General features: G+C 48.0%; 7 protein-coding genes across 7 annotated transcripts; 5 read left to right on the forward strand and 2 right to left on the reverse strand.

Annotated features, from left to right (window-relative positions):
* Positions 1-4,504: 4,504 nt before the first annotated feature.
* On the forward strand, positions 4,505-5,330 carry EsH8_III_001267 (sulfotransferase family protein; the record flags this gene model as incomplete). The annotated part of the gene is made up of 2 exons (XM_083262992.1): positions 4,505-4,756; positions 4,842-5,330. The coding sequence occupies 2 exons, from the start codon at positions 4,505-4,507 to the stop codon at positions 5,328-5,330; spliced, it is 741 nt and encodes a 246-aa protein (XP_083123479.1).
* Positions 5,331-6,316: 986 nt separating this feature from the next.
* EsH8_III_001268 (RidA family protein) lies at positions 6,317-6,862 on the forward strand (the record flags this gene model as incomplete). The annotated part of the gene is made up of 2 exons (XM_083262993.1): positions 6,317-6,428; positions 6,540-6,862. The coding sequence occupies 2 exons, from the start codon at positions 6,317-6,319 to the stop codon at positions 6,860-6,862; spliced, it is 435 nt and encodes a 144-aa protein (XP_083123480.1).
* Positions 6,863-8,890: 2,028 nt separating this feature from the next.
* Positions 8,891-10,186, forward strand: EsH8_III_001269 (glycosyltransferase; the record flags this gene model as incomplete). Its single annotated transcript, XM_083262994.1, has 1 exon — positions 8,891-10,186. The coding sequence occupies one exon, from the start codon at positions 8,891-8,893 to the stop codon at positions 10,184-10,186; it is 1,296 nt and encodes a 431-aa protein (XP_083123481.1).
* A 674-nt stretch (positions 10,187-10,860) lies between these two features.
* EsH8_III_001270 (uncharacterized protein) lies at positions 10,861-11,997 on the reverse strand (the record flags this gene model as incomplete). Its single annotated transcript, XM_083262995.1, has 1 exon — positions 10,861-11,997. The coding sequence occupies one exon, from the start codon at positions 11,995-11,997 to the stop codon at positions 10,861-10,863; it is 1,137 nt and encodes a 378-aa protein (XP_083123482.1).
* A 1,513-nt stretch (positions 11,998-13,510) lies between these two features.
* On the forward strand, positions 13,511-15,221 carry EsH8_III_001271 (cytochrome P450; the record flags this gene model as incomplete). The annotated part of the gene is made up of 5 exons (XM_083262996.1): positions 13,511-13,540; positions 13,600-13,831; positions 13,892-14,431; positions 14,493-15,006; positions 15,062-15,221. The coding sequence occupies 5 exons, from the start codon at positions 13,511-13,513 to the stop codon at positions 15,219-15,221; spliced, it is 1,476 nt and encodes a 491-aa protein (XP_083123483.1).
* Positions 15,222-16,206: 985 nt separating this feature from the next.
* EsH8_III_001272 (uncharacterized protein) lies at positions 16,207-16,678 on the reverse strand (the record flags this gene model as incomplete). Its single annotated transcript, XM_083262997.1, has 2 exons — positions 16,207-16,227; positions 16,277-16,678. The coding sequence occupies 2 exons, from the start codon at positions 16,676-16,678 to the stop codon at positions 16,207-16,209; spliced, it is 423 nt and encodes a 140-aa protein (XP_083123484.1).
* Positions 16,679-18,615: 1,937 nt separating this feature from the next.
* EsH8_III_001273 (DUF423 domain-containing protein) lies at positions 18,616-19,138 on the forward strand (the record flags this gene model as incomplete). The annotated part of the gene is made up of 2 exons (XM_083262998.1): positions 18,616-18,843; positions 18,920-19,138. 2 exons carry the CDS (start codon positions 18,616-18,618, stop codon positions 19,136-19,138), a joined length of 447 nt encoding a protein of 148 aa, XP_083123485.1.
* Positions 19,139-19,674: the final 536 nt, after the last annotated feature.

Genomic DNA, 19,674 nt, shown 5'->3' on the forward strand with positions numbered 1-19,674 from the left:
GATACACCCAGTCTCACTTTCTTCGCCCTGGGGAGTATTGTACCTTTACAGTGCGTTGCCTGGCAAGGTGTACCTATGATGGTTGCTATTGCTCGCGGCACGTTGCAGCTTAAGATGTGGACACTCTGTATATGGAGATGAATGATGCGGATCGAATTCCAACGTTCCACCACAGCTGGAGGCAGCGGGTAGGAAGACGGAGTAACCGACGCATCAGATTGTGGCAAGAAGAAGAAGCGGGCCGTTTGCGACACTGAACTTGGTTGCTAGTGGTCTCGAACACACTAAGCGTGCACGTACCCTTTGTCAAGCAAGCCTCCCGTGGTTGATTTTGATGACTCGCAAATGCAAAGGTCTTAGACCACTGATTTTGGCGCCAGATTATCAGGGCCGGACGGCTATTTCCTTCGGCAACGAGTTGGGGAAGGAAAAATACCATGTGAGGCACATGGCCCTATGCATGGTTGAGTGAACTGCAAATTCTATGTATATGTTACAACAGGCGCTTGATTTTGTCAAAGCAAGATTGCAATTGTCACATTCAGCGGTTTGGTATATGCACGACTTTGGGCGTCGTCCTTGTCCAAGATGGTCCGCATTAAGTCCAAGCATGCTGATCAATCTCACTGGTTGGCCGCCAAACCACATATCATATCAGTCATGTCTCACAAGAGTTATCTGTTTTCATGCTGCGAACGCCACAGCCTAACGGACCATCACTCTCGGTTATCGCATGTCTCAACGCCACAATAAACTACGCTGGCTTTTTGGTGTGTCGAGGCCTCAATCATCGATTCCATCGGGGCCGAAATTGAGGCGTGATCAATACTGTTTTTGTCGTAGACATCATCATGGCTTTCCATAAGGGAAAGCAGTGACCAAGCGGGTGATAAATGGCCCACACTCTTTAAACTGGGTTGTGAGAATGGAATACCTAGATTAGACCAGGTTTGTTAGAGACCAAGGTGTATAGCTAGCCATGGTTTCAGCGCGGGAATACTTGGGGTGGCTGTGAGCTGTAATCTTCAGAGAGCGCGCGGGTGGGGGTAAGCTGGCTGGTAACCTAGTCCACGTTGACACATACATGTCTTGGGCCAGCACTGTAGCAACCTAACCATAGTTGCGTGCAAGGATTTGCGACTCTCATCTCTTGGTTCCTCTGCCTTGTTATTGCCGATGTGGTATGCATTGTTATGGCTTCTATCAATCTATGACTGTTTCCGCGGAACCGGTTCTTTCTGGTGGCAGAATAATTACATCAGCATCAATTCACACACCAAACCTTGGCCTTCCGTATACGCCTCTCCTTTTCTACCGCCGATGAAATGTAACATCTGGTACACGCAGTACATGAAAACTTCGAGAGCAGTCTCATCCGTTGCAGAATTATTTCAAGACAATACCTTATATGATATTCTTCTTTGCACTCGTATAAAGACACCCCGATTCTCTTGGCTACCTGCTGTCGATGACTCTCGGATCCTGCGCCCCTCAGCGACAGAAGACTTGGCTCTCTGCTGTCTTGCCTCAGCCACCACTGCCAAATACAATTCCTGAAACAGTGGTTGGTTGCCTCCGCAATGATGCATGTGCCACCGGTCAAGGGCACGATCTCCACAGGATGTTCGCTTCTGGTTCGGAAGGGCTCAGATCAAGTCCCTGCATTTCCAGTACCCGAATTCCGAAGATGGCGGGCCGATGGGAGTGAGCAAGCCGGGCCCAACCAGTCCTTTGTCCGGTGAACCAGGTAAGTAGATTTTTCCCTACTAATCGCAGCAGATTTTTATTCTCATATTCGATCTATCTTGTTTCTCCATGACACCCAGATCACCGGGAGCCATCCCCACCCACGTGTAATCTAACAGCGATCCACTGATCGCTATCTACTGGTGTCTTGACAATCAGAACTTGTGGGGGGACAGTTTCCCCTCCCAGTTTCTCACAAAATACGATGCTGTCATGGTCAGCTTATTTCCTTGGAAGGTGTCTCGTAACCATCTCCATAGCAGCGAGATACTTAGTCCGCGCTTTAGGAAACGTCACATGAAACCCTCAATTTGCGATCTTCCCTAGATAGAGACTATAGAAATAATACATATGGAGATCGCCGTACCTACATAGCATGCTGTACCAGAGTCTGGGGAGCGCAACGGAAACCGGCTACACTAGCACGCGGAACTGGACAAAGATAGTACGGGACGGAAAGCCGCCACCCTGCGCCTCACCCCAGCGCTACACCTTGCGCATCCCGCCTTCAGGAGTCTAGCCGTCACCGACCAGGAGTATCACGCTACGTGTACTATTAATACGAATGTTGATCTGCGTAGCTAGGCAGGTCACTTCGTCCGATGCAACCATCAAACTCAGGTATTTCAATGTGTTAGGAAGCACCCAGGATTAAATTTCAGTGCCTCTATTGTGCCTCGTAACGCAGTTCTAGTCGCACCCCTGCCGCACGTAGGTGCTGAAATCGCAGGGGCTCCATGAGGAAGGGCATGCTAGCGAGGTTTCATTCGCGAAGGTTGTCCAGGACCTTAACGAGGGATTCAACTGTCAACGAAGGAAAAGAAAAGCCACTCTCCTATTCCCCGGGTCCTCGGTGACCTAGTCAAGACACCCCTGGAACGTCCACGTGCATTGCATCAAAGGAGGCAGAAAATAACTCCCTTGGAGGGAACGCACACGATCTGCCCCGCTTTCACCGCTTCAGATGACAGTGTATACGTTCCCGTACCATGGACAGGCAAAGATTCCTCCCGTATGCTGTAGTTGCGAAGCAGCAGCACATATTTCAATACGAATATTTAACCGCCGAGCTTGAGATGTTATCTATATTTGAGAATATCAATGTCAAAGCAGAGGGCGTCTCGTCTGTAGGTTTCAATAATGTTCTTTTCGCTCAAAAGCCCGAGCTATACGGCTACCTTCAAAGGTCGCAACCGTCGGATGGAAAGTTTTGATACTTGCTTGCCATGGTGATATCAACCTTAAACCTTCTCGGGTAGAACAAGGCAAAGATTTGGTCTAATATGACAAAGCGTTTGTTAATATTAGGTTGCCAGCACATCGTTCAGCGTTAATCATGGCCGTTGGGCCACCTCAGGGAAATGGTTTATTTTGTAGTTCATTTCTGTGACAGATAGTCGGACCATTTGAATTCATGGGCATGTTTTTGGCGTCTTAATGCCATCATAGTCGGCCTTCCCTATGCAACTTACGATCCATTGACTCATGTCTCAGAGCAGTCTGGACCGCAGAGCCTAATGTCTCAGCCAAGCTGGCAAGACAGGGTGTGTCATAGGCACAGACGCCCGAAATGCCTGGGAATCGGACTTAGATAATATAAAAGGCACGGAACTCATGGTCTAGGCATTCCTCAAGGTTCTTGTGGTATTTATCACCGGGCAGAATAGATGCCAATGGTTCGCCCGCTCGCCATGATGTCATGGCCCCCGTGAAAAGCCCAGGTTGACGACAAGCTGATGAAATCGAGATTTCATTCACATGATAGACCTAAGACATATGACTTTACTCTCTGTAGATGTTCTTGAGCACTTCTCATAGAAGTGAGTAGAGATTCCCCGTTGGTAATAGTCAATGGCCTGCATGCTTAAAATCCCGGCCGTGAAGCAACCCTTCCGTTGGGTGTGGATATGTAGATACTGTCTGATGAGAAGGCCGTTATGCAGTGCTAGATAGTGAAGGAAGGCCTGTGTTCCTGACAAAGGCATCTTGGCTATGAAGGTCCTTGCGATGAGTTATCCTAGAACTTTCAATATTATAACCTCAAATAACGACTATTTTATTTTAGGCACAGTATCAAGTAACTTTGAATAGAAAACAAATCCTGAGAGACTTTACCCCTTTGTGAAACAAGCCAAAGATATTATAATTTGTGAAGTTGGTCATTGGTGGCTTACACGTGGGTGCAATCTATGGTGGCGTAGTTGCGAAATTGAACAGCTCATGTAAGCGCCCATCAAACATTTACAATAAAAGATATGGGCACCCAATTCACAGCATTCTGCCCATTATTTTTTACCTTCCATTCAATCAAAAGGGAAAATTACACATGTGTGTATGACTAAGTGAGCATAAACAGCTGCATGCATGCCAATAAACCCTCTATCCTCAGAGCTCGATTCAATTCGCCACGAAGAATACGACATACCAGTTTTGATTGGATGCCTCACTCGTGAAAATACAAAAGGCCCCAGAGGCAAAAATTACTTGGTAGAGTAAACTTATTCCGGTATTAGAACAACCATATGACTGGTTATTGTGAAGTCCTGAATTCTGCAGTCAGCTTACAAGGCGTGTTATGGTGAAAACAAATGTCAGAATATCAGTGATAAAATGGAAGTAGTCCCCTGTTTTCAACCATTTACTCCCCATTCTCTTCTACATATTCTGCTTGGCTGTATACATTATCGGAATTATTCTGTTTATACCGTCGTCGGTCGTTATGGCTCGAGAGCCTAAGGTCCAAGTTTTGCATTTCAGCATGCCCAGAACTGGTAGCTTCTCCATGAAAGCCGCGTATGAAGAGCTCGGGATGCCGACATACCACGGTTTTGTGTACATTGAGCGACCCAAAGACCAGTTGCGCTGGTTTGATGCCGTTGACGCCAAGTATTACGGAAAAGGCAACCTGTTTGGACCAGAAGAGTTCAACGAACTGCTTGGAGAGTGGGCAGTGGTCTCTGACAACCCGGCAATAGGGTTTGTAGAGGAATTAATAGCGACATATCCAGAAGTGAGTAAAACTCCAATCCCTCTATCAGTTTTAGATGATTAATTCGCTGAATTTTGTGTCCTAATTGGCTTACGTCTCTGTCCAGGCAAAAGTTGTACTCGTCGACCGAGACATCGATAAATGGTACAAATCATACGATGAAGGCGTCATCCGGTCATTCTTCACTTGGAAGATGTGGGCTGTACTTAACTTGATCGAGCCCCTCCAAAAAGTGAAACCTGTTACGGCCGTGCGAAACCTTCAGTACGCGATGTTCAGCTGCTCTGACCTTGAAAGTTGGCAGAGAAATGCCAAGAACACGTGCCAGGAGCATTCTGCGAAGATAAGGAAGATGGTGCCAAAAGAGCGTCTTCTGGAGTACAAGCTTGGGTCGGGGTGGGAACCCCTGTGCAAGTTTCTCGAAAAGGAGATGCCGGACAAGCCTTTCCCACATTTGAACGACGGCAAGGAATTTGAGCTCTGGATGAAGAATTTCCAACAGAGAGAGGTCGAAAGAGGCCTGAAAGCTGCTTTGAGCTTCTTGACAGTCCCAGTACTTGCCTTAGGAGCGATGTGGTTCTTGATCAAGAGATGAGTGTCTGCCCATTTGATTCGAACAAAAGATTCGAGGTGCGCTGACCCTGCCGAATAGTTGGACCTCGCAACAAAGTCCGTATTGGACCCGGTGTGACATCATTTCAGGACGGCACCAAGGAACATCAATAGAATTTACAATAACGTTGAGATTTATAAGATTAATACTCACTAATTGAGATGAGCATGAAGTGTTGGTGCTTGGCCCGCGACTAACAAACCGTCATAATTTGGTGGCCAGAAATATTAGACAATTTTGACTTAATGAAGGCCATATGCCCTAGCCCACTGCAGGATTGAGGGGAATTTAAATCGGAGATGGATCATTGACGTGGGACTTCTGCTTGTGGAATGTTGGCAAACCTCTAGTAGGCATGAAAACAAACACAATCGATGCCAACAGGCAGCCATTATAACTAGTTGCCTTGGCGCCTCCTTCGCCGCTTGGCCTCCCCACTCCAGGTAGGTTAACTAATCAGAACTGGCTCAATTACTTAGGTCTCAATAGTTGTAAAGAACTTGACAGGATGGTGCAGGTGGTCCTGCTGACGCATCAATACTCAATGTAGTTTTCTTGGCTTTGAGAACCCACCGTTCTGCAGCATCCAACACGCGCGTTCTCCGGGCTTGATGACTTATTTGGTGGGCCGATGGTGAGGGGGTTGCGGAGAAACCTATATCTTTGGCAGTCTGGATGTTGACAAGATTATTAAGCCGGCTTACAATTTCGCCGCATCTAATATGGATTGTGCGAACTTGTATTTGCGAGAGTAGTTTTGTGAGTGACCGCGCTGTTTTGCTTGGAAATAAATACCGTCTGAACCCCGGCAATATAGGCATGCAAATGCCATAGCAATCCAACAAACTAGCCAGCTCAACCGTTAGGAGATTGGGCCAGCCCCCGGCCTCGCATAACCTTTCAAGCAAGATCAAGTTAAATTCTAAATTAGCCGACTTGGGTCTGAGCACCAAGCCCAATCCATCGCAATGTCTGGGCTGAAATACTTTTCATATAAAGGCTATGGCGCCACACTACTGCAGGAGATGCATTACAACCAGGCCGTGCGTGTTGGTGACAATATTGAAATTTCCGGTCAAGGTGAGTGAGGCCAATTAGGCATCCGACATACCAACGTCATGTGTGTGGGGGGGGGGGGGGGGGAATTGCCGATCATCATTGCGGGAACTGTTATACTAACCACTTACACAGGAGGTTGGAACCTAAAGACCGGGGAGGTCGCAACCGATTTGCTTGAAGAGATCGATCAAGCTTTCGAAAATGTCGACTTAACTTTGAAAGATGCTGGAGGCAAAGGCTGGTCCCAAGTCTACCGCATCCGCCTGTATGCACTCGACGAGGCTTGGACTCCAGAGGGAATGGGTCGTATGGTAGAAAACATCAAGAGGTGGGTGCCTAATCATGCACCAATCTTAACCGGCATTGGTGTATCGAAGCTTGGCCAGCCAGGTATGCGCGTTGAGGTGGAAGTTTCGGCATATGATCCTGAGGGAGCTAATAAGCAATCATTATAAAAGTTGAGAAACAGTTTAAGTCTTAAATTGTACACGTGAACAATGGTAGTCATCGAGTGCAGATTAAAATATGAAACAGGTTCTTATTTTAAGATTGAAAAAGACCGTGAATAAACACGTAGATTTTTTTTGAAGTTATAACTTGAGAACACATTATGTGTTGTTTGTTTCGTGAAGAAGCCGCAAAACCTACACACACACCACCATTGATGAACAGAATTGCAGTTTGCGAGGACAAGAACCAAAGCAAGCCCACAACACCCGGCCTAATCACCAGTTCAAAACATTCGTTGTAATTTCTGGGAGTATAAAATATTCACTTAGTAGATTTCACTTCCGCAGTTGCTTCTTATTATTTTTGCTTCAATTGCTTATCATCATATAAACCATTCTCAAAACAATACATTTTCCTTAAACAAAACCTGCTGCTCTCCTGGCAAATTTCACCTTCTTCTTTGCCAATACCAGAAGCCAATACCGGCAGCCGCAACCGCCGATGATGTAAGAATACGCACTGTCTTTTTGATCGCAGGAGACACCACCATCTCTGCCGCAACATGGAAGTCGGCCATGGCGTTGATACGCGGATAGGGTTCATTGGGGATTTCACGCTCTAGGAACGCACAGATCTCCTCCCATCCGAATCCTTTTTCAAGGCTTAGAACGAGCAGACGTTCGGGGGGGACAAGTGTCTTGACGCTTTCCATGCTTTTGAAATGTAAGTTCCCAAACGCATTGATTCAAGAAAGGAAGGGCCAAGACTAACTACTTAGCATAACTTTTGGCAAGTGCATTGTTAAACCCGGGGTCGCTCGGCTCAAGTCCGCCAGACCACCTGTATGTCATAGCCTTGAAGAGAGCTGTGAGCTCCCAAATGAAGCTGTCGAAGTATCTTGCAATTGACAAAGGTGGTTTTGCAAGTTTGGCGTGATAAGCCCCAAGAGATCCGGCAATGGATTTCGCCCAGGATTCTGGGGTTCGCTCCGTCAGGATAAATTTGACATCCGGATCCTCTAGGTAAGTATTTATGATGCTAGGGCAAAGATAGCACGGACTTTCAACTATGCACTGTTATTGATTAGTTCAAACTCTCTGATGTGCATGGAATGTGTTTTTAGAGCATGTAAAGAATGCATACATCATAGCCTGCAAAGAGCTTATCGAATTCTGTACGTCCGAACGGTTTGTCACCTTCATTGGCAATGATGGCCTCTTGGAGTGCTCTCATTTGCTGGAAGCCATGAGGCAATAGTTCTGAGATGTGGAATGGGCTGTAGCCCAGCGTCTTCAATGCTTGCCATAATCCAAGAGTTCCTGTGCTAGAGACAAATAAGCATAAGTGTCGTCATTCGCACTGCGATGTTGCAATTTTACCTACCGACTAGGACCAAGTCCAATGACTTTCATCGGACGGACCTCCGCGGGAGTGGGAAGCTTATCGACTGCTCGGGGCATTTTGACAGATCTGTGTTGATGGGCAGAGTTCGTCTTTGCAGTGCGCCTTGAAGGTTCTAGAAGGGTGGTGATGCTGGCCTTTTACTCGTAACTCCTAGTCTTCCTATTCATTGGGTAAAATCCATTCAGTTGTGACTGCCGGGTTACCCCAACAGTCCCCTTCTCCGTTATCAACAACCCCATAACCGCTTCATGACTCGCGAGTATCACCGACTCATGCAGGTGGGTTTCCGATGTCCGGGGTAATATATTGAGTTTTGTGACTTATCACGGCTCCGCTCGGCGTATTTCATTTAGCGCTTCTAGAAGATCATAATCCGATAGCAATTCAGCATTGATCCCTGTAGCATGCCGGTTTCGGTTGATCTTATCCTTTAGACGAGTTGAATCGATGATGTTGACACATCATTCCCGACCGACGAATCAGAAGCGTTGAATGCCAAGTGCATCGATAAGTCATTAAAATCTGCTAAATGCAAGAGCGGTGTCTCAGCCAAGACGCCAGGTGGTTTATCTCGCTCAGCGCAGCGGATCAAACCACGAGCTCATCTACAATCACCACTCAACGACAAAATGCACCCGTCAACACCAAACGGATCCAACACTGTCTCGACAGTGAGGAATCCTCTGAAGTTTCTGCTTCACTGTTTTTCAGCCACTGGCCATGTTCTTCCTATGCAAGCTGTCGCCAAAGAGCTGGTAGATCGCGGACATGAAGTGGTTTGGACGACTATCGCTGCTCAGGAGGCGCGAGTCGTGGCATCAGGTGCCAAGTTTGTCGCGGCCGAGGAGGTTCTTAAGGTAGATTCTAACCTTGATGGAGCGAACCCGAAGGACATGGCTGAGACGGCCGGAGTCATGTTTGGCGGACGGGTCACGGCGCAAGTCACCGATATCCGTCGGGTGCTGAAGACATACAAACCCGATTTGGTGGTCAACGACGCTCTGCCACAGGGTGTTGCTGCTCTTCATGAGTTGGGAGAAATTCCTCGCTACGCCACTCTCGGGGTTGTTCCACTGTATCTCCCTGACATCGGGCCCAAGCCTATCGATCATGCTGCACAATCTGCACTTGGGCTACTCTTGAGTCAACCGCAGTTGGTGCTGCCAACAATCAACCCAGAAAGAGAAAAGCTCGGTCTGCCTGCACTCAAGGTCACGGATACGTATTCATACAGTCCGTTCCTGCACATCCAGGCCTCATGCCCCTCACTGGAGTTCCAAGAGGGCTTTGAACCTATTCTTCCACAGGCGCAGTATGTCGGCCCTCTTGTTACGCGACTAGGAAGCACAAACCTTGGTGTGCCCACCTGGTGGGATGACGTCGTCAATGCGTCCTGTGTTATTGGAATCACACAGGGCACATTCGCCATGAATCCGACATCACTCATCATTCCTGCGATTCAAGCATTGCAAAATAATAAGAAAACCCTGTTGGTGGTACCTTCAAAACTTGCGGACGAGATTCGAGAAAAGATTAGGGTCGAGGACAATGTCCGCATCGCGGATTGGGTTCCCTATGACCTTTTATTGCCGCGATGTCGCCTCCTCATTACGAACGGCGGCTATGGAAGCGTCACTCAGGCTCTTTCACACGGCGTTCCGCTCATATGCGCCGGTACCTCTGAAGACAAGAAAGACACGGCCGCCCGGATGTCTTGGGTTGGTGCAGGAATCGATCTCAAAACTGACACCCCTTCGGTTGCTCAAATCCGTGAGGCAGTTTACAAGGTACTAGACGAACCAGCTTACACGGAAAATGCGGCCAAAATTGGAAAGGAGCTCAATGCTCAAGGTGGCGTCAAGAGAGCTTGTGACTTGCTAGAGGGCGCTGCCATAGATTCGATTACAAGGAAGGCTAGTGCATAAGAATCATAAAGGAAATGTGTCCATAAATCAGTTGAGATACAAAAACGATAATGTAGATCTTTGGTTCATTTTAGAGTTGAATATATATCGAGGAGCCGGAACTTTATTCTGCCGAGTCCCATTCAGTAGCGTACCACAATAGTTAACCCTTAATACCCGTACTGTCAAAGTTTTGTTAGTGCTTCCAAAAGTTAATAATGCTCACTAAGTCAATGCACGTCCTTTTCAAACTCTAGATGGTGCGAAGTTTGAAAGCCAAATTCAACTGCACCTACAGCACATAGTATTCACGAAACAAGAAAGCTTCAGGTGGTGGGTCATATCAATTGATTTAACAAAGCTAATGGACTACTTTGTATTTTACTTGGTATGCATAATCAAGAGCCAATATTCTAACACTAACAACCAAACCTGCCGGATATCAAATAGAACACAAAAAAAGAATTGAGGATAGTGTCTAATATCTACACTATTGTCATGGTTGTCGAGCCTGAATTAGGTCCTTCTCACAATCAAAGGATTGGGGGCTGAGATATGTAACTACTCTAAGCTGACCCTTGTGCAGAGCACACCCGACGTAGTACTGGCTACCACACCGAGATTCAAGAGTCTTGGATCCACTGGAAAATTATTAGCACAGCTCACAATAGGGGTAAGTATAAAATAAAGACGACTTACAAGATGTCCTTCATAGCCTGTTCATAGTTATCCATCATCTGGTCCGATCGGCGGGTGGAGAAGAATTTGCGGAGGCGGGCTAATACGTCCACATCGTTCTTGCTGAAGTAGTTGGGAGAGATATAAACCTTCGGCGAGATAGCCTTGCCGCAGCCGAGTGTGTAATAGAAGCCCGGGCTGGCCCGGCCCGGTGCTTCATCAGGCAAGACGTCAGGTGCATCTGCCAGAAACGTCTGCCAGAAGTCCTTCAGATCGTCAATTGCCTCCCCCGACATGTCAAGCTTCCCCCCTAGGGTTATGCAGTCCATCATGTACTCGAAGGTCGTGTGTTTGGCACGAATATAGACCTTGATACGAGCATCTTTGGGTGCGAGGCAATCGATGGCCAGAATGCCTGTTTCAAAGTTGTACTTCTTTGTGCCCTCCCGCAAAAACTGAAAAAGGGGCTCGGCGCCGAGGGACTGGAACTGATCTGCCGGGAGGCTACGAATTGACTGCTCCACCAGCTCAAGGTTGGTGATGCCGAGCTCTTCCGCCTTCAATCCGGGGTAGATGTAGATCTTCATGACCGGACCACTCTTTTCGATGTCGAGGGCCACTACAGTTCCCGCTTTCGGCGTCGTCTCCTCGATGAAGCGGTCTACCGTCTTTGTTCGTGTGCCGTGGGGCAGGATTTGATTTGTAAAGTGATTGTACCACTCAAGGTCGAGGCCTGGGACCATTTTCTGCTGCTGAAGCTTAAAGATCCAGTCGTTTGTTGCGTATCTGTTAAGGGGGTCGCGATCCGTCCCTGCGTGCAGGCCAATGGGCTCGAAGGAATATCGCACCACGGCTTGGTCACCGTGTCCCCATTCCCAGCTGAAGTCAATGGGGGTAGAGTCCGGGGTTCCAGGACTCCTCCATCTTCTCACATTGCCGTGACAGTCTGGGGAGGGACCGAGCTCAGGGGCGACGAAAAGGGAGTAAAAGTTGAGCTCGCGGTACTGTTCCGATGCGCTGTATCCGGCGTACTTCAGAAGCTTGGAGAACATCCGTCCCGTCTTGTCCCACCAGAACTGAGAGTCATCGTCCCTGAAACGAAGAACGGAGTTCAGAAAGTCCCAGGGCTCGTGAGACATAATCATTTCACCCATTTTGGTGGATTTTGGTCGCAGGGTAAGGAGTTGTGTGTTCGGGATCAGTAGAAGCAGATGATGAAAGTAAGAAGAGCTCACACCAGCCCCTGGAGAATTATGCTGGCATTTTATCCCATGTTGCTACAGTACCTGCTTGATTATCTCTGTCTTTGCTATTACATCTGGATCGAGGTGACGATTGTTAGCAAGCTCATTGGTCCATCCAATGTGGAGGCTGGATAGCTTCGGTTCACCGCCATCGGTCCATTAAGTTACAAGGTTGACATCTTTCTCAGGCCTATCAAGTTATGTGATATCTCTACTCAGCCAGGATGCCCCAGAGCCTAGGCTAGTCAGCTCACTGCCTAAGGCACGAGACCGGTTTTCGACGCAAACCCCTCAATTCGCAGCTGAGTCAAGTAATTCCATATAAACCCAGCTTGTAATAAAAACCGCTTTCCCCATTATTGAGGCTGTAGCCGGGGGTATTGTTGGCTAGATTACTTTGAGAAAAGCCCACCTCACTCCTTCTGGTAAAGGTATGGCCGAAATGGGACATGGGGGCGGACGGGTATCGACTCAGATAAATGTTCACGGCAGCATCGCCGATTCGGAGAGGGTATAGTGCACTTTCAAGAACAATTTACCTGCAGCATGAGGTGGGACGCACTCAAATCCCCCGACTGGTTATCTATGATATTATGTTATCACACGTTACTAGCAGATTACTGGCAGATTTGGGTACACTTAGAACAGCTGTTTGCCCTGGCTTTCAGAGAAGTACGGAGCAGCCTTTGAATGAACCCACTTGCGTGGATTGATACTGAAAATTGACATAGTACTAAATTCCCTTACTCGGAAATTTCGCTATCAGTCATGTAAGGTGGCTTGGAAGGGAGGGTCTAGGATCACCACCTACCTAAATGGCCAAGAGCGCCGCTGTAATTCAACGGTGTCATTCTGTTAGATGGCCCCATAAAAAGAAGCTTTTGATATCTACACTAGTCATACCAACTCGATTAAACGGGTCCGGCAGTCATTCAAAGTATAATATATTATCAAGAGGCTCGGCGAGTCAGGCCGCCTCCACGATTGCCCCGGAAGCCAAGATGAGCATCGGCGCCGGACTGCCAAGATAAGGAAGTTCACGAACCCCAGGCCCGTCCGTTCCAGTGCTTCGGCGCGGGGTAACGCTGGCAGTGGATCAATTTCGCAGAAAGTTTCAGCACTGCTTAATTGAAAGATAAGTCAATTGACGCAGCGATCTGGTTTCTAGATAGGGCCCTATCATCTGACTCGTGAAGCGGGCGTAAACAATCGACCACGGTGACACGCGTCATATTACTGGGCAACCGGCTCCTTTGGAAATGTACTGCTGATTACACATTCCGTTATGCTCATCAACCGCCCCTGGCTATTTCCAGTGGACTTGACTTGACTTTGACATTTTTCATCGCCTTGTTCGTTTGATCAACAACCCCTCGTGAGCAGTGTGTGCAGCGGGGTCGTGTAACCTCCCTGACTAGTAATCATGGCCCTTGTCGAACTTGTTGTACTTGTGGTAAGTTTGGGGAGCAACCCATTACGAACAACAACGCGCTGACCTGGGTCACATCGCAGGCGATTTTGGGGGTTGTTGCTAAGTGCGTGTATAACGCATTTCTGCATCCCCTCTGCCACTACCCTGGCCCAAGATTTGCCGGAGTTACCAGGGCGTATTACCTGTTTTACGATGTTCGTGGTGTGAGCCACTGGAAGGTCAAGGAATGGCATGAGAAGTACGGCGATGTAGTTCGTATCGCCCCAGGCGAACTATCCTACACCTCTAGCCAAGCATGGCAAACTATTTACGGTAGGTTTCCCAGCCAATGGAAATTAATTTGAAATAGTAGCGGGCTCATTCGCAATGTAGGGTTCCCTAACAAGGAGAAAACGGGAAACTTTGAAAAGGATGCTCAATGGTGGAACAAGAACGTCAACGGCGTCGAAAACATTCTCACTGCAGATGATGCTGGACACAAACGCATGCGCCGTCTCCAGAACCCCGCTTTCTCAGACAAAGCCTTGAAGGCTCAGGAGTCTGTCATCACCGGCTACGTCAAGCTTTTGATAAACAAGCTTCACGGACAGACATCGAGCTCCGACAGCTCCATAGTTGATATGAACTCGTGGTACAACTTCACCACTTTTGATATCATTGGTGATCTTGCTTTTGGCGAGCCCTTCTATTGTCTTCGAGACGCCAAGTGGCATTGGTGGCTGCATGCTGTCTTCGACATCTTTCAGGCCGGGACTTACCTTCGTGCAGCCCGACGATTCCCGTCACCTTTGTCCGAGATGCTCTTACTTCTCATCCCGCGTCGTCTAATTAAGACTAGAGTTGCTCAGTTCAACTTCGGAGTTGAGCGTGTCAACCGTAGACTTGAGCAAGAAACCGACCGACCTGACTTCAGTAGGCCGCCCCCTCTAGTTACCCCCAATCAGTGATCCAAGCAAGCTCACCTACCCTTTAGTGTACTATATCCTCCAAGGAAACGATGAGAAAGGCATGTCAGTTGACGAGATGTACGCCGCAGCTCAAGTCCTCATCGTTGCAGGCAGTGAGACGACAGCAACTGGACTAACCACTGCCACCTATCTTCTCTGCGAGAATCCTCACACGTTGGAAAAGCTTACTACCGAGATCCGCGGTACTTTCGAAAATGAAGACGACATCACCATTCAAAGTACTGCCGGCTTGAGCTATCTCAATGCCGTCATCGAAGAGGCATTACGCCTAGGCCCTCCCGGCCCGGGTACCTTCCCTCGCGTTGTTCCAGAGGGAGGGAAAACAGTTTGTGGACAGTTTGTTCCAGGTGGATACTCTGTTGGCGTACACCACTTGTCTGTCAACCGGTCGCCAGTCAACTTCCGAGAACATGACGCATTTCATCCCGAAAGATGGCTCGGGGACGAGAGGTTTGAATCCGACAATAGAAATGCTGCTCAGCCCTTCTCATTTGGCCCTAGAAACTGTATTGGAAAGAAGTAAGTCTGTATCAGTGCGAGTTATACGTGCCTCTGATGGCTAATGGACGTTCAGTTTGGCATATGCCGAGATTCGTACAATCATCGCCCGTGTCGTGTGGAATTTTGACATGAAGTTGCATCCGGACAGTACAGGCTGGCTCGGGAAGCAGAAAATGTTTACAACCTGGCACAAGACTGAGATGAAGGTTTATCTTGCTCCAAGGGCAAATTAGCCTGGCAAAGAAATGGGGGGATCATTCGGTTCCTCTGGAGCCTTTTTATCGTAGTGCAAAACCAACTACTGCTGGTTCCAATTTGTCCTAGGATTTTCTTCGGCCAATTAGCAATTATGAGAGGAAAGTCTTATCACTTGGTAATTCCAGGCCTGTCTTCATTTAAATCGTAATCATGTCTTACAATCGACACAAACGGTTCATAATCATAAGTCTCATTGAGAGGTGCCATGACACATCTTACTCTACAGTGTGTCGATTTCCATTATAATCAAACAGAGGTAATGCTTCAAAACTGAACAATAGATTTAATTTTGAACGAAACACATATTCTAAACATCCAAGTTTGAAATTACGTTGTTGATTGATAATTGGCAACAGGCTTCGTGGACTACTTAAGTGCAGTAAAAACACGACATGCTATTAAATTGAATGTCAAACTGCAAAAGCAGCTGGAGAATCATCGTGATAACACAATGGTCTTACTTCTGAAGACACCACTAATCAACTGTACTGGTTATAAATTTCCCATTTCCATTTCCTTATGCTGCGTGACGTGCTGGAAAACTTTACACCTCCAACACCTTTTGTGGCCATGCTAGCCACTCGCCCCAATATGATCCCAGATGGTTTGCTATAGACTCAATCACAACTTGCCCCGCATTTGCGAAAGCCCAACAATCTCTGACCTTGTGTAGCAGAACGCCCCAGTACGCAAGCACTACGAGAGCTTCAGGCCGCCTTTGATCGAGCAAATTGACATATTCAGTGGGTACCCGAATAGACCATTCCTGAACTGTAGAATGGCGACGACCCATAGAGAACTTTGTGTTCTTTTGGATATCAAACATCAGTTGCAAGTGCTCGATAGCTTCATGACATGCTGCTCTTGATGATACACTGAGTTCGGTTCTGTCCAAGAGCTCAATCAGTGCACTGCACTCGTCACCGCTCTCTATTTCGTCTGGCCCAATGATGAAGCTATCTACAAAGCGCGAGTCCGGGCCTAGATGAGCGTTTAAATGAGCCCGAAGCATGTTCCATGAGCCGCTCACAATGGTGCGAACTCCGCGATGTAGATTCATGCCGTGGACTAGCTTATCCAACAACGTCGCGAAGTTGCCATGGACGGAAAAGGTGTCGAAAAGGACATGTTGACTGAGCCACGTGGAGTAGAGAAATATTGATAGGAAGTTGTCATTTGACAACTCGGCTTTGGCGTTGAACTGCGTTAGCCCCCTTGTTTGTAGTCGTGTCGCCTCGCTTCTGTAAAATGTCTTGTCCTCGCCAGGAATTGTGCTCTTGTGAGCTGCCGATATTGCAAGAAGCTCGTCCATGAGGTAAGGCGTTTGAAACGCTTGCTTCATCGACATTTGTTGATACTTTACCTGCGTCCGGCCATCGCCAAATCCCATGCTTGAGGCGAAGTCGTGCTCGAAGTGGTAGAGCAACTCCATGTGGCGAAGGTCATATGGTGGTGTTGGCGGGTAATCGGGGTGGTGATTTGCTGGTTCCGAAGGAGCCGATCCGACAGTTGCTGTTGATGTTGCTGGGCTTGGGCATTGATACAGGAATGCACATGATGACGGCAAAGCCACCCCGGCATCAAGATACGAGCATCGACGAAGTGCGGTGGTGCAATTGACGCATACCGGTCGGCTTTCATCACACTTGACGTGACGCTGTTTGCACTCTTTGCAGCCAAATCTTGACTTGCGGTGAGGCGTCCTTTGACGCATGTTATGCGGGGTTTTCGTTGCGGCAAAGTTGACTTCTGATGCTTGGCGGTCGTGGAAATAAACTTGATGACGCAAGGTAAAGCTATTGGATTCTGAAGCAGAAAGCCTTTCTTCCTTTGTGGCAAAGTTCGTTGGCAGAACTAGAATGAAATTTGTCAGATAAAAGGCAGCGGTTTTAGAACTTGTTCCTCGTCGGGATGGTGGAAAGACCCCTTTAAAGTCCCTAGCCCGTCCCCCACACGCCTAGGTCTAAAGCCTTCAACAAATGTTACCTAAATCTATGCACTGTGCAGTCAGACAAAGTACTTCAAGTCAAGGCTCCCACTCATGGCATCTCAACTCTCGACAAAAGAGCCCTCTTTTGACGCGCGCTGAATTAGTTTTCTAATGTTTCTAGCTACTTGATACTGCTCACTCTCTCGCTTAAAGAGATCAAGTTTCTGTAAACATAATTCTGACGAGGCGGTCCTTCTCAAGTGTCCAATACGCGGATTCGAGCCGCCAGTGAGATCTCACTTGTCGTCATTGAAGATCTTTTCAAACAGAGGAGGGTGATTCACAGGCTGAAAAGAAAGGTATACAAGATTTTGAATCAAATTCTAGTTTAAATATCAACTATAATCATCACCATACGTCGGTGCACCCAGACCCCTTGATTTAACCTGTCCATACTTGTATGTATTTTCTCGATCACAGTCTGTACTGGTCGATTTGCCACTGGCAAAAAAACACTATGAGTGACTCCAAAGTAGGCTCGTGGGCCGAGCTCGTCGTATTCAGCTTCAGCGTAAATTGACTGATTGGACAGCCTGTCGTATTGAGTACGCGGAACCACTCATGACCAATCACAAATGCCAAAGTACGGGCGGGTGGCATTTAGGTTTCCTCACACTAGGCCCATTCTGCCTGCCAAGGATCGGTCCACATCTTGACACGCAAAAACAGCGAGCTATTCTTGCTTGACCGGCAAAAACTCTGGACGATCAGGGAATCGAACCCTGGACCTACCGCATGCTAAGCGGTCATTATACCACTAAACCAATCGCCCAATCTCATGATCTAGCCCGGACTTGAACCGGAGACCTTCAGTGTACAGGGACAGCATCGAGAGATGTTCTCCGACTGTTAGACTGACGTGATAACCAACTACACCACCAGACCATTTGAGAATGTTGAAGGGGTAGACTTGAAAGTTACCCAATACTGAGTGGGTGGGATCACCCAGCCGAGATGCTTAAACCCTGGTGGAGGTCCAATTCGTAGACGGGAGCTCCGCACGGGGAGGACCCTAATTCCACAGACGTGGGCCTAACTTGTTCAAATCACAGCGAGCTTGACTGCGGCCAATCGACTAGGAACTCTAGAAATCATGTTGCATAAGTAAATAGAGCAGAAAATCTACATTCTAGAATACCTGGTGCTGGATCCTTTGAGTACAGCCACAGGGAGGGAGTAGTCTACAGTGCACCTTGGAGGTTTCGCCGGCTGCTGACAGCTGATGGAGATCAGATTAGAAGGGGGCTGATTATCTAAGCACTCGTGCCAAGGGTCTGTCAGGGCCTTTCGGGGCTTCGCACTTGTTGTTGGCCGCTTCATCGCGCAACTTTCAAGCCAGCAAACCATCATTTCACCTCAGTCCATCTCACGTATCCCTAATGTCCAGCGGTCAAGCCAACGAAACAACCTCGCTTCTTACAGTCCATCACACTGATCTCGACGCCAGCGAAGAAGACGTGACAATGAGCAGCCAGGTCTTTTGGAGAGTCGGAGCCATCTTCGGAGCCACCGCCGTCGGCCTCGGAGCCTTCGGAGCCCATGGTCTCAAGAACCGCATTTCTGATCCCGCGAAGATTGCGAGCTGGTCAACTGCCGCTCACTATCAGGTACTTTACGCAACATGATTAAACCAGTCGAGAAATGAACGTTTATGAGATTGCCATGGCTAACGCAGAGAAACAGCTTATTCACTCCGTTGCCCTGCTGATTGCACGCTCGAACCCTGTCGCATCCGGCCTCTTCACTGCCGGCATGACTATGTTCAGCGGCAGCATCTACGCCCTCATCCTTAACCCCGACCTCAAATTCCTTGGCCCCGTCACCCCAATTGGAGGTCTTGCTCTGATTGCCGGCTGGCTTGTGCTGGCCTTCACGAAGGCGCGCTTCGGACTTCGCGTCTAGTCCCCTTCTGTCAACCCAATCACCTGGCTTGATCTGACGATGATTTAATCTCGCCAATAAATTGTAGCCGCACATCGTTACCGGCACTGCATGTACTCATCTGTATTATATAAACACGCTTCTGCTCTCCTGCACGTGTTAATGGATCTCCTCTCATCAAACATATTCCTGTCATAGCTCGTTTTATTTCCCATCGGCTTATCTCGGCAGCCTGAAGAGTGAAATGCAAGAATTCAACTCCTCAAAACTTTTTGTCGCAATTTAAACTACCAAGATGCCCGGCCCCAGCCCTTGTCTTCGCAGGAATAGCTTCGTTTGGTGTGCGGCTAGGCGTCAAGACAAATAGCCCAGCGTACGCTTATTCTTGGGAACCAGGAATGACACTAGATTACGACATCAGAACCGGCAGGGTCCCTCACTTGGTGTTTGACAAGCTTAACAGGTTTTCGATGACACGGATCTACCTCCAGGCCGCGAATATGTTGCCCTTTTCGGGCTACATCCACCATTCCAATTTCCTCGGCGAGCGGAAAGCT

The sequence above is a fragment of the Colletotrichum jinshuiense genome, chromosome 3 (assembly GCF_051148585.1).
Source record: "Colletotrichum jinshuiense chromosome 3, complete sequence".
NCBI classification, from domain to species: domain Eukaryota; kingdom Fungi; phylum Ascomycota; class Sordariomycetes; order Glomerellales; family Glomerellaceae; genus Colletotrichum; species Colletotrichum jinshuiense.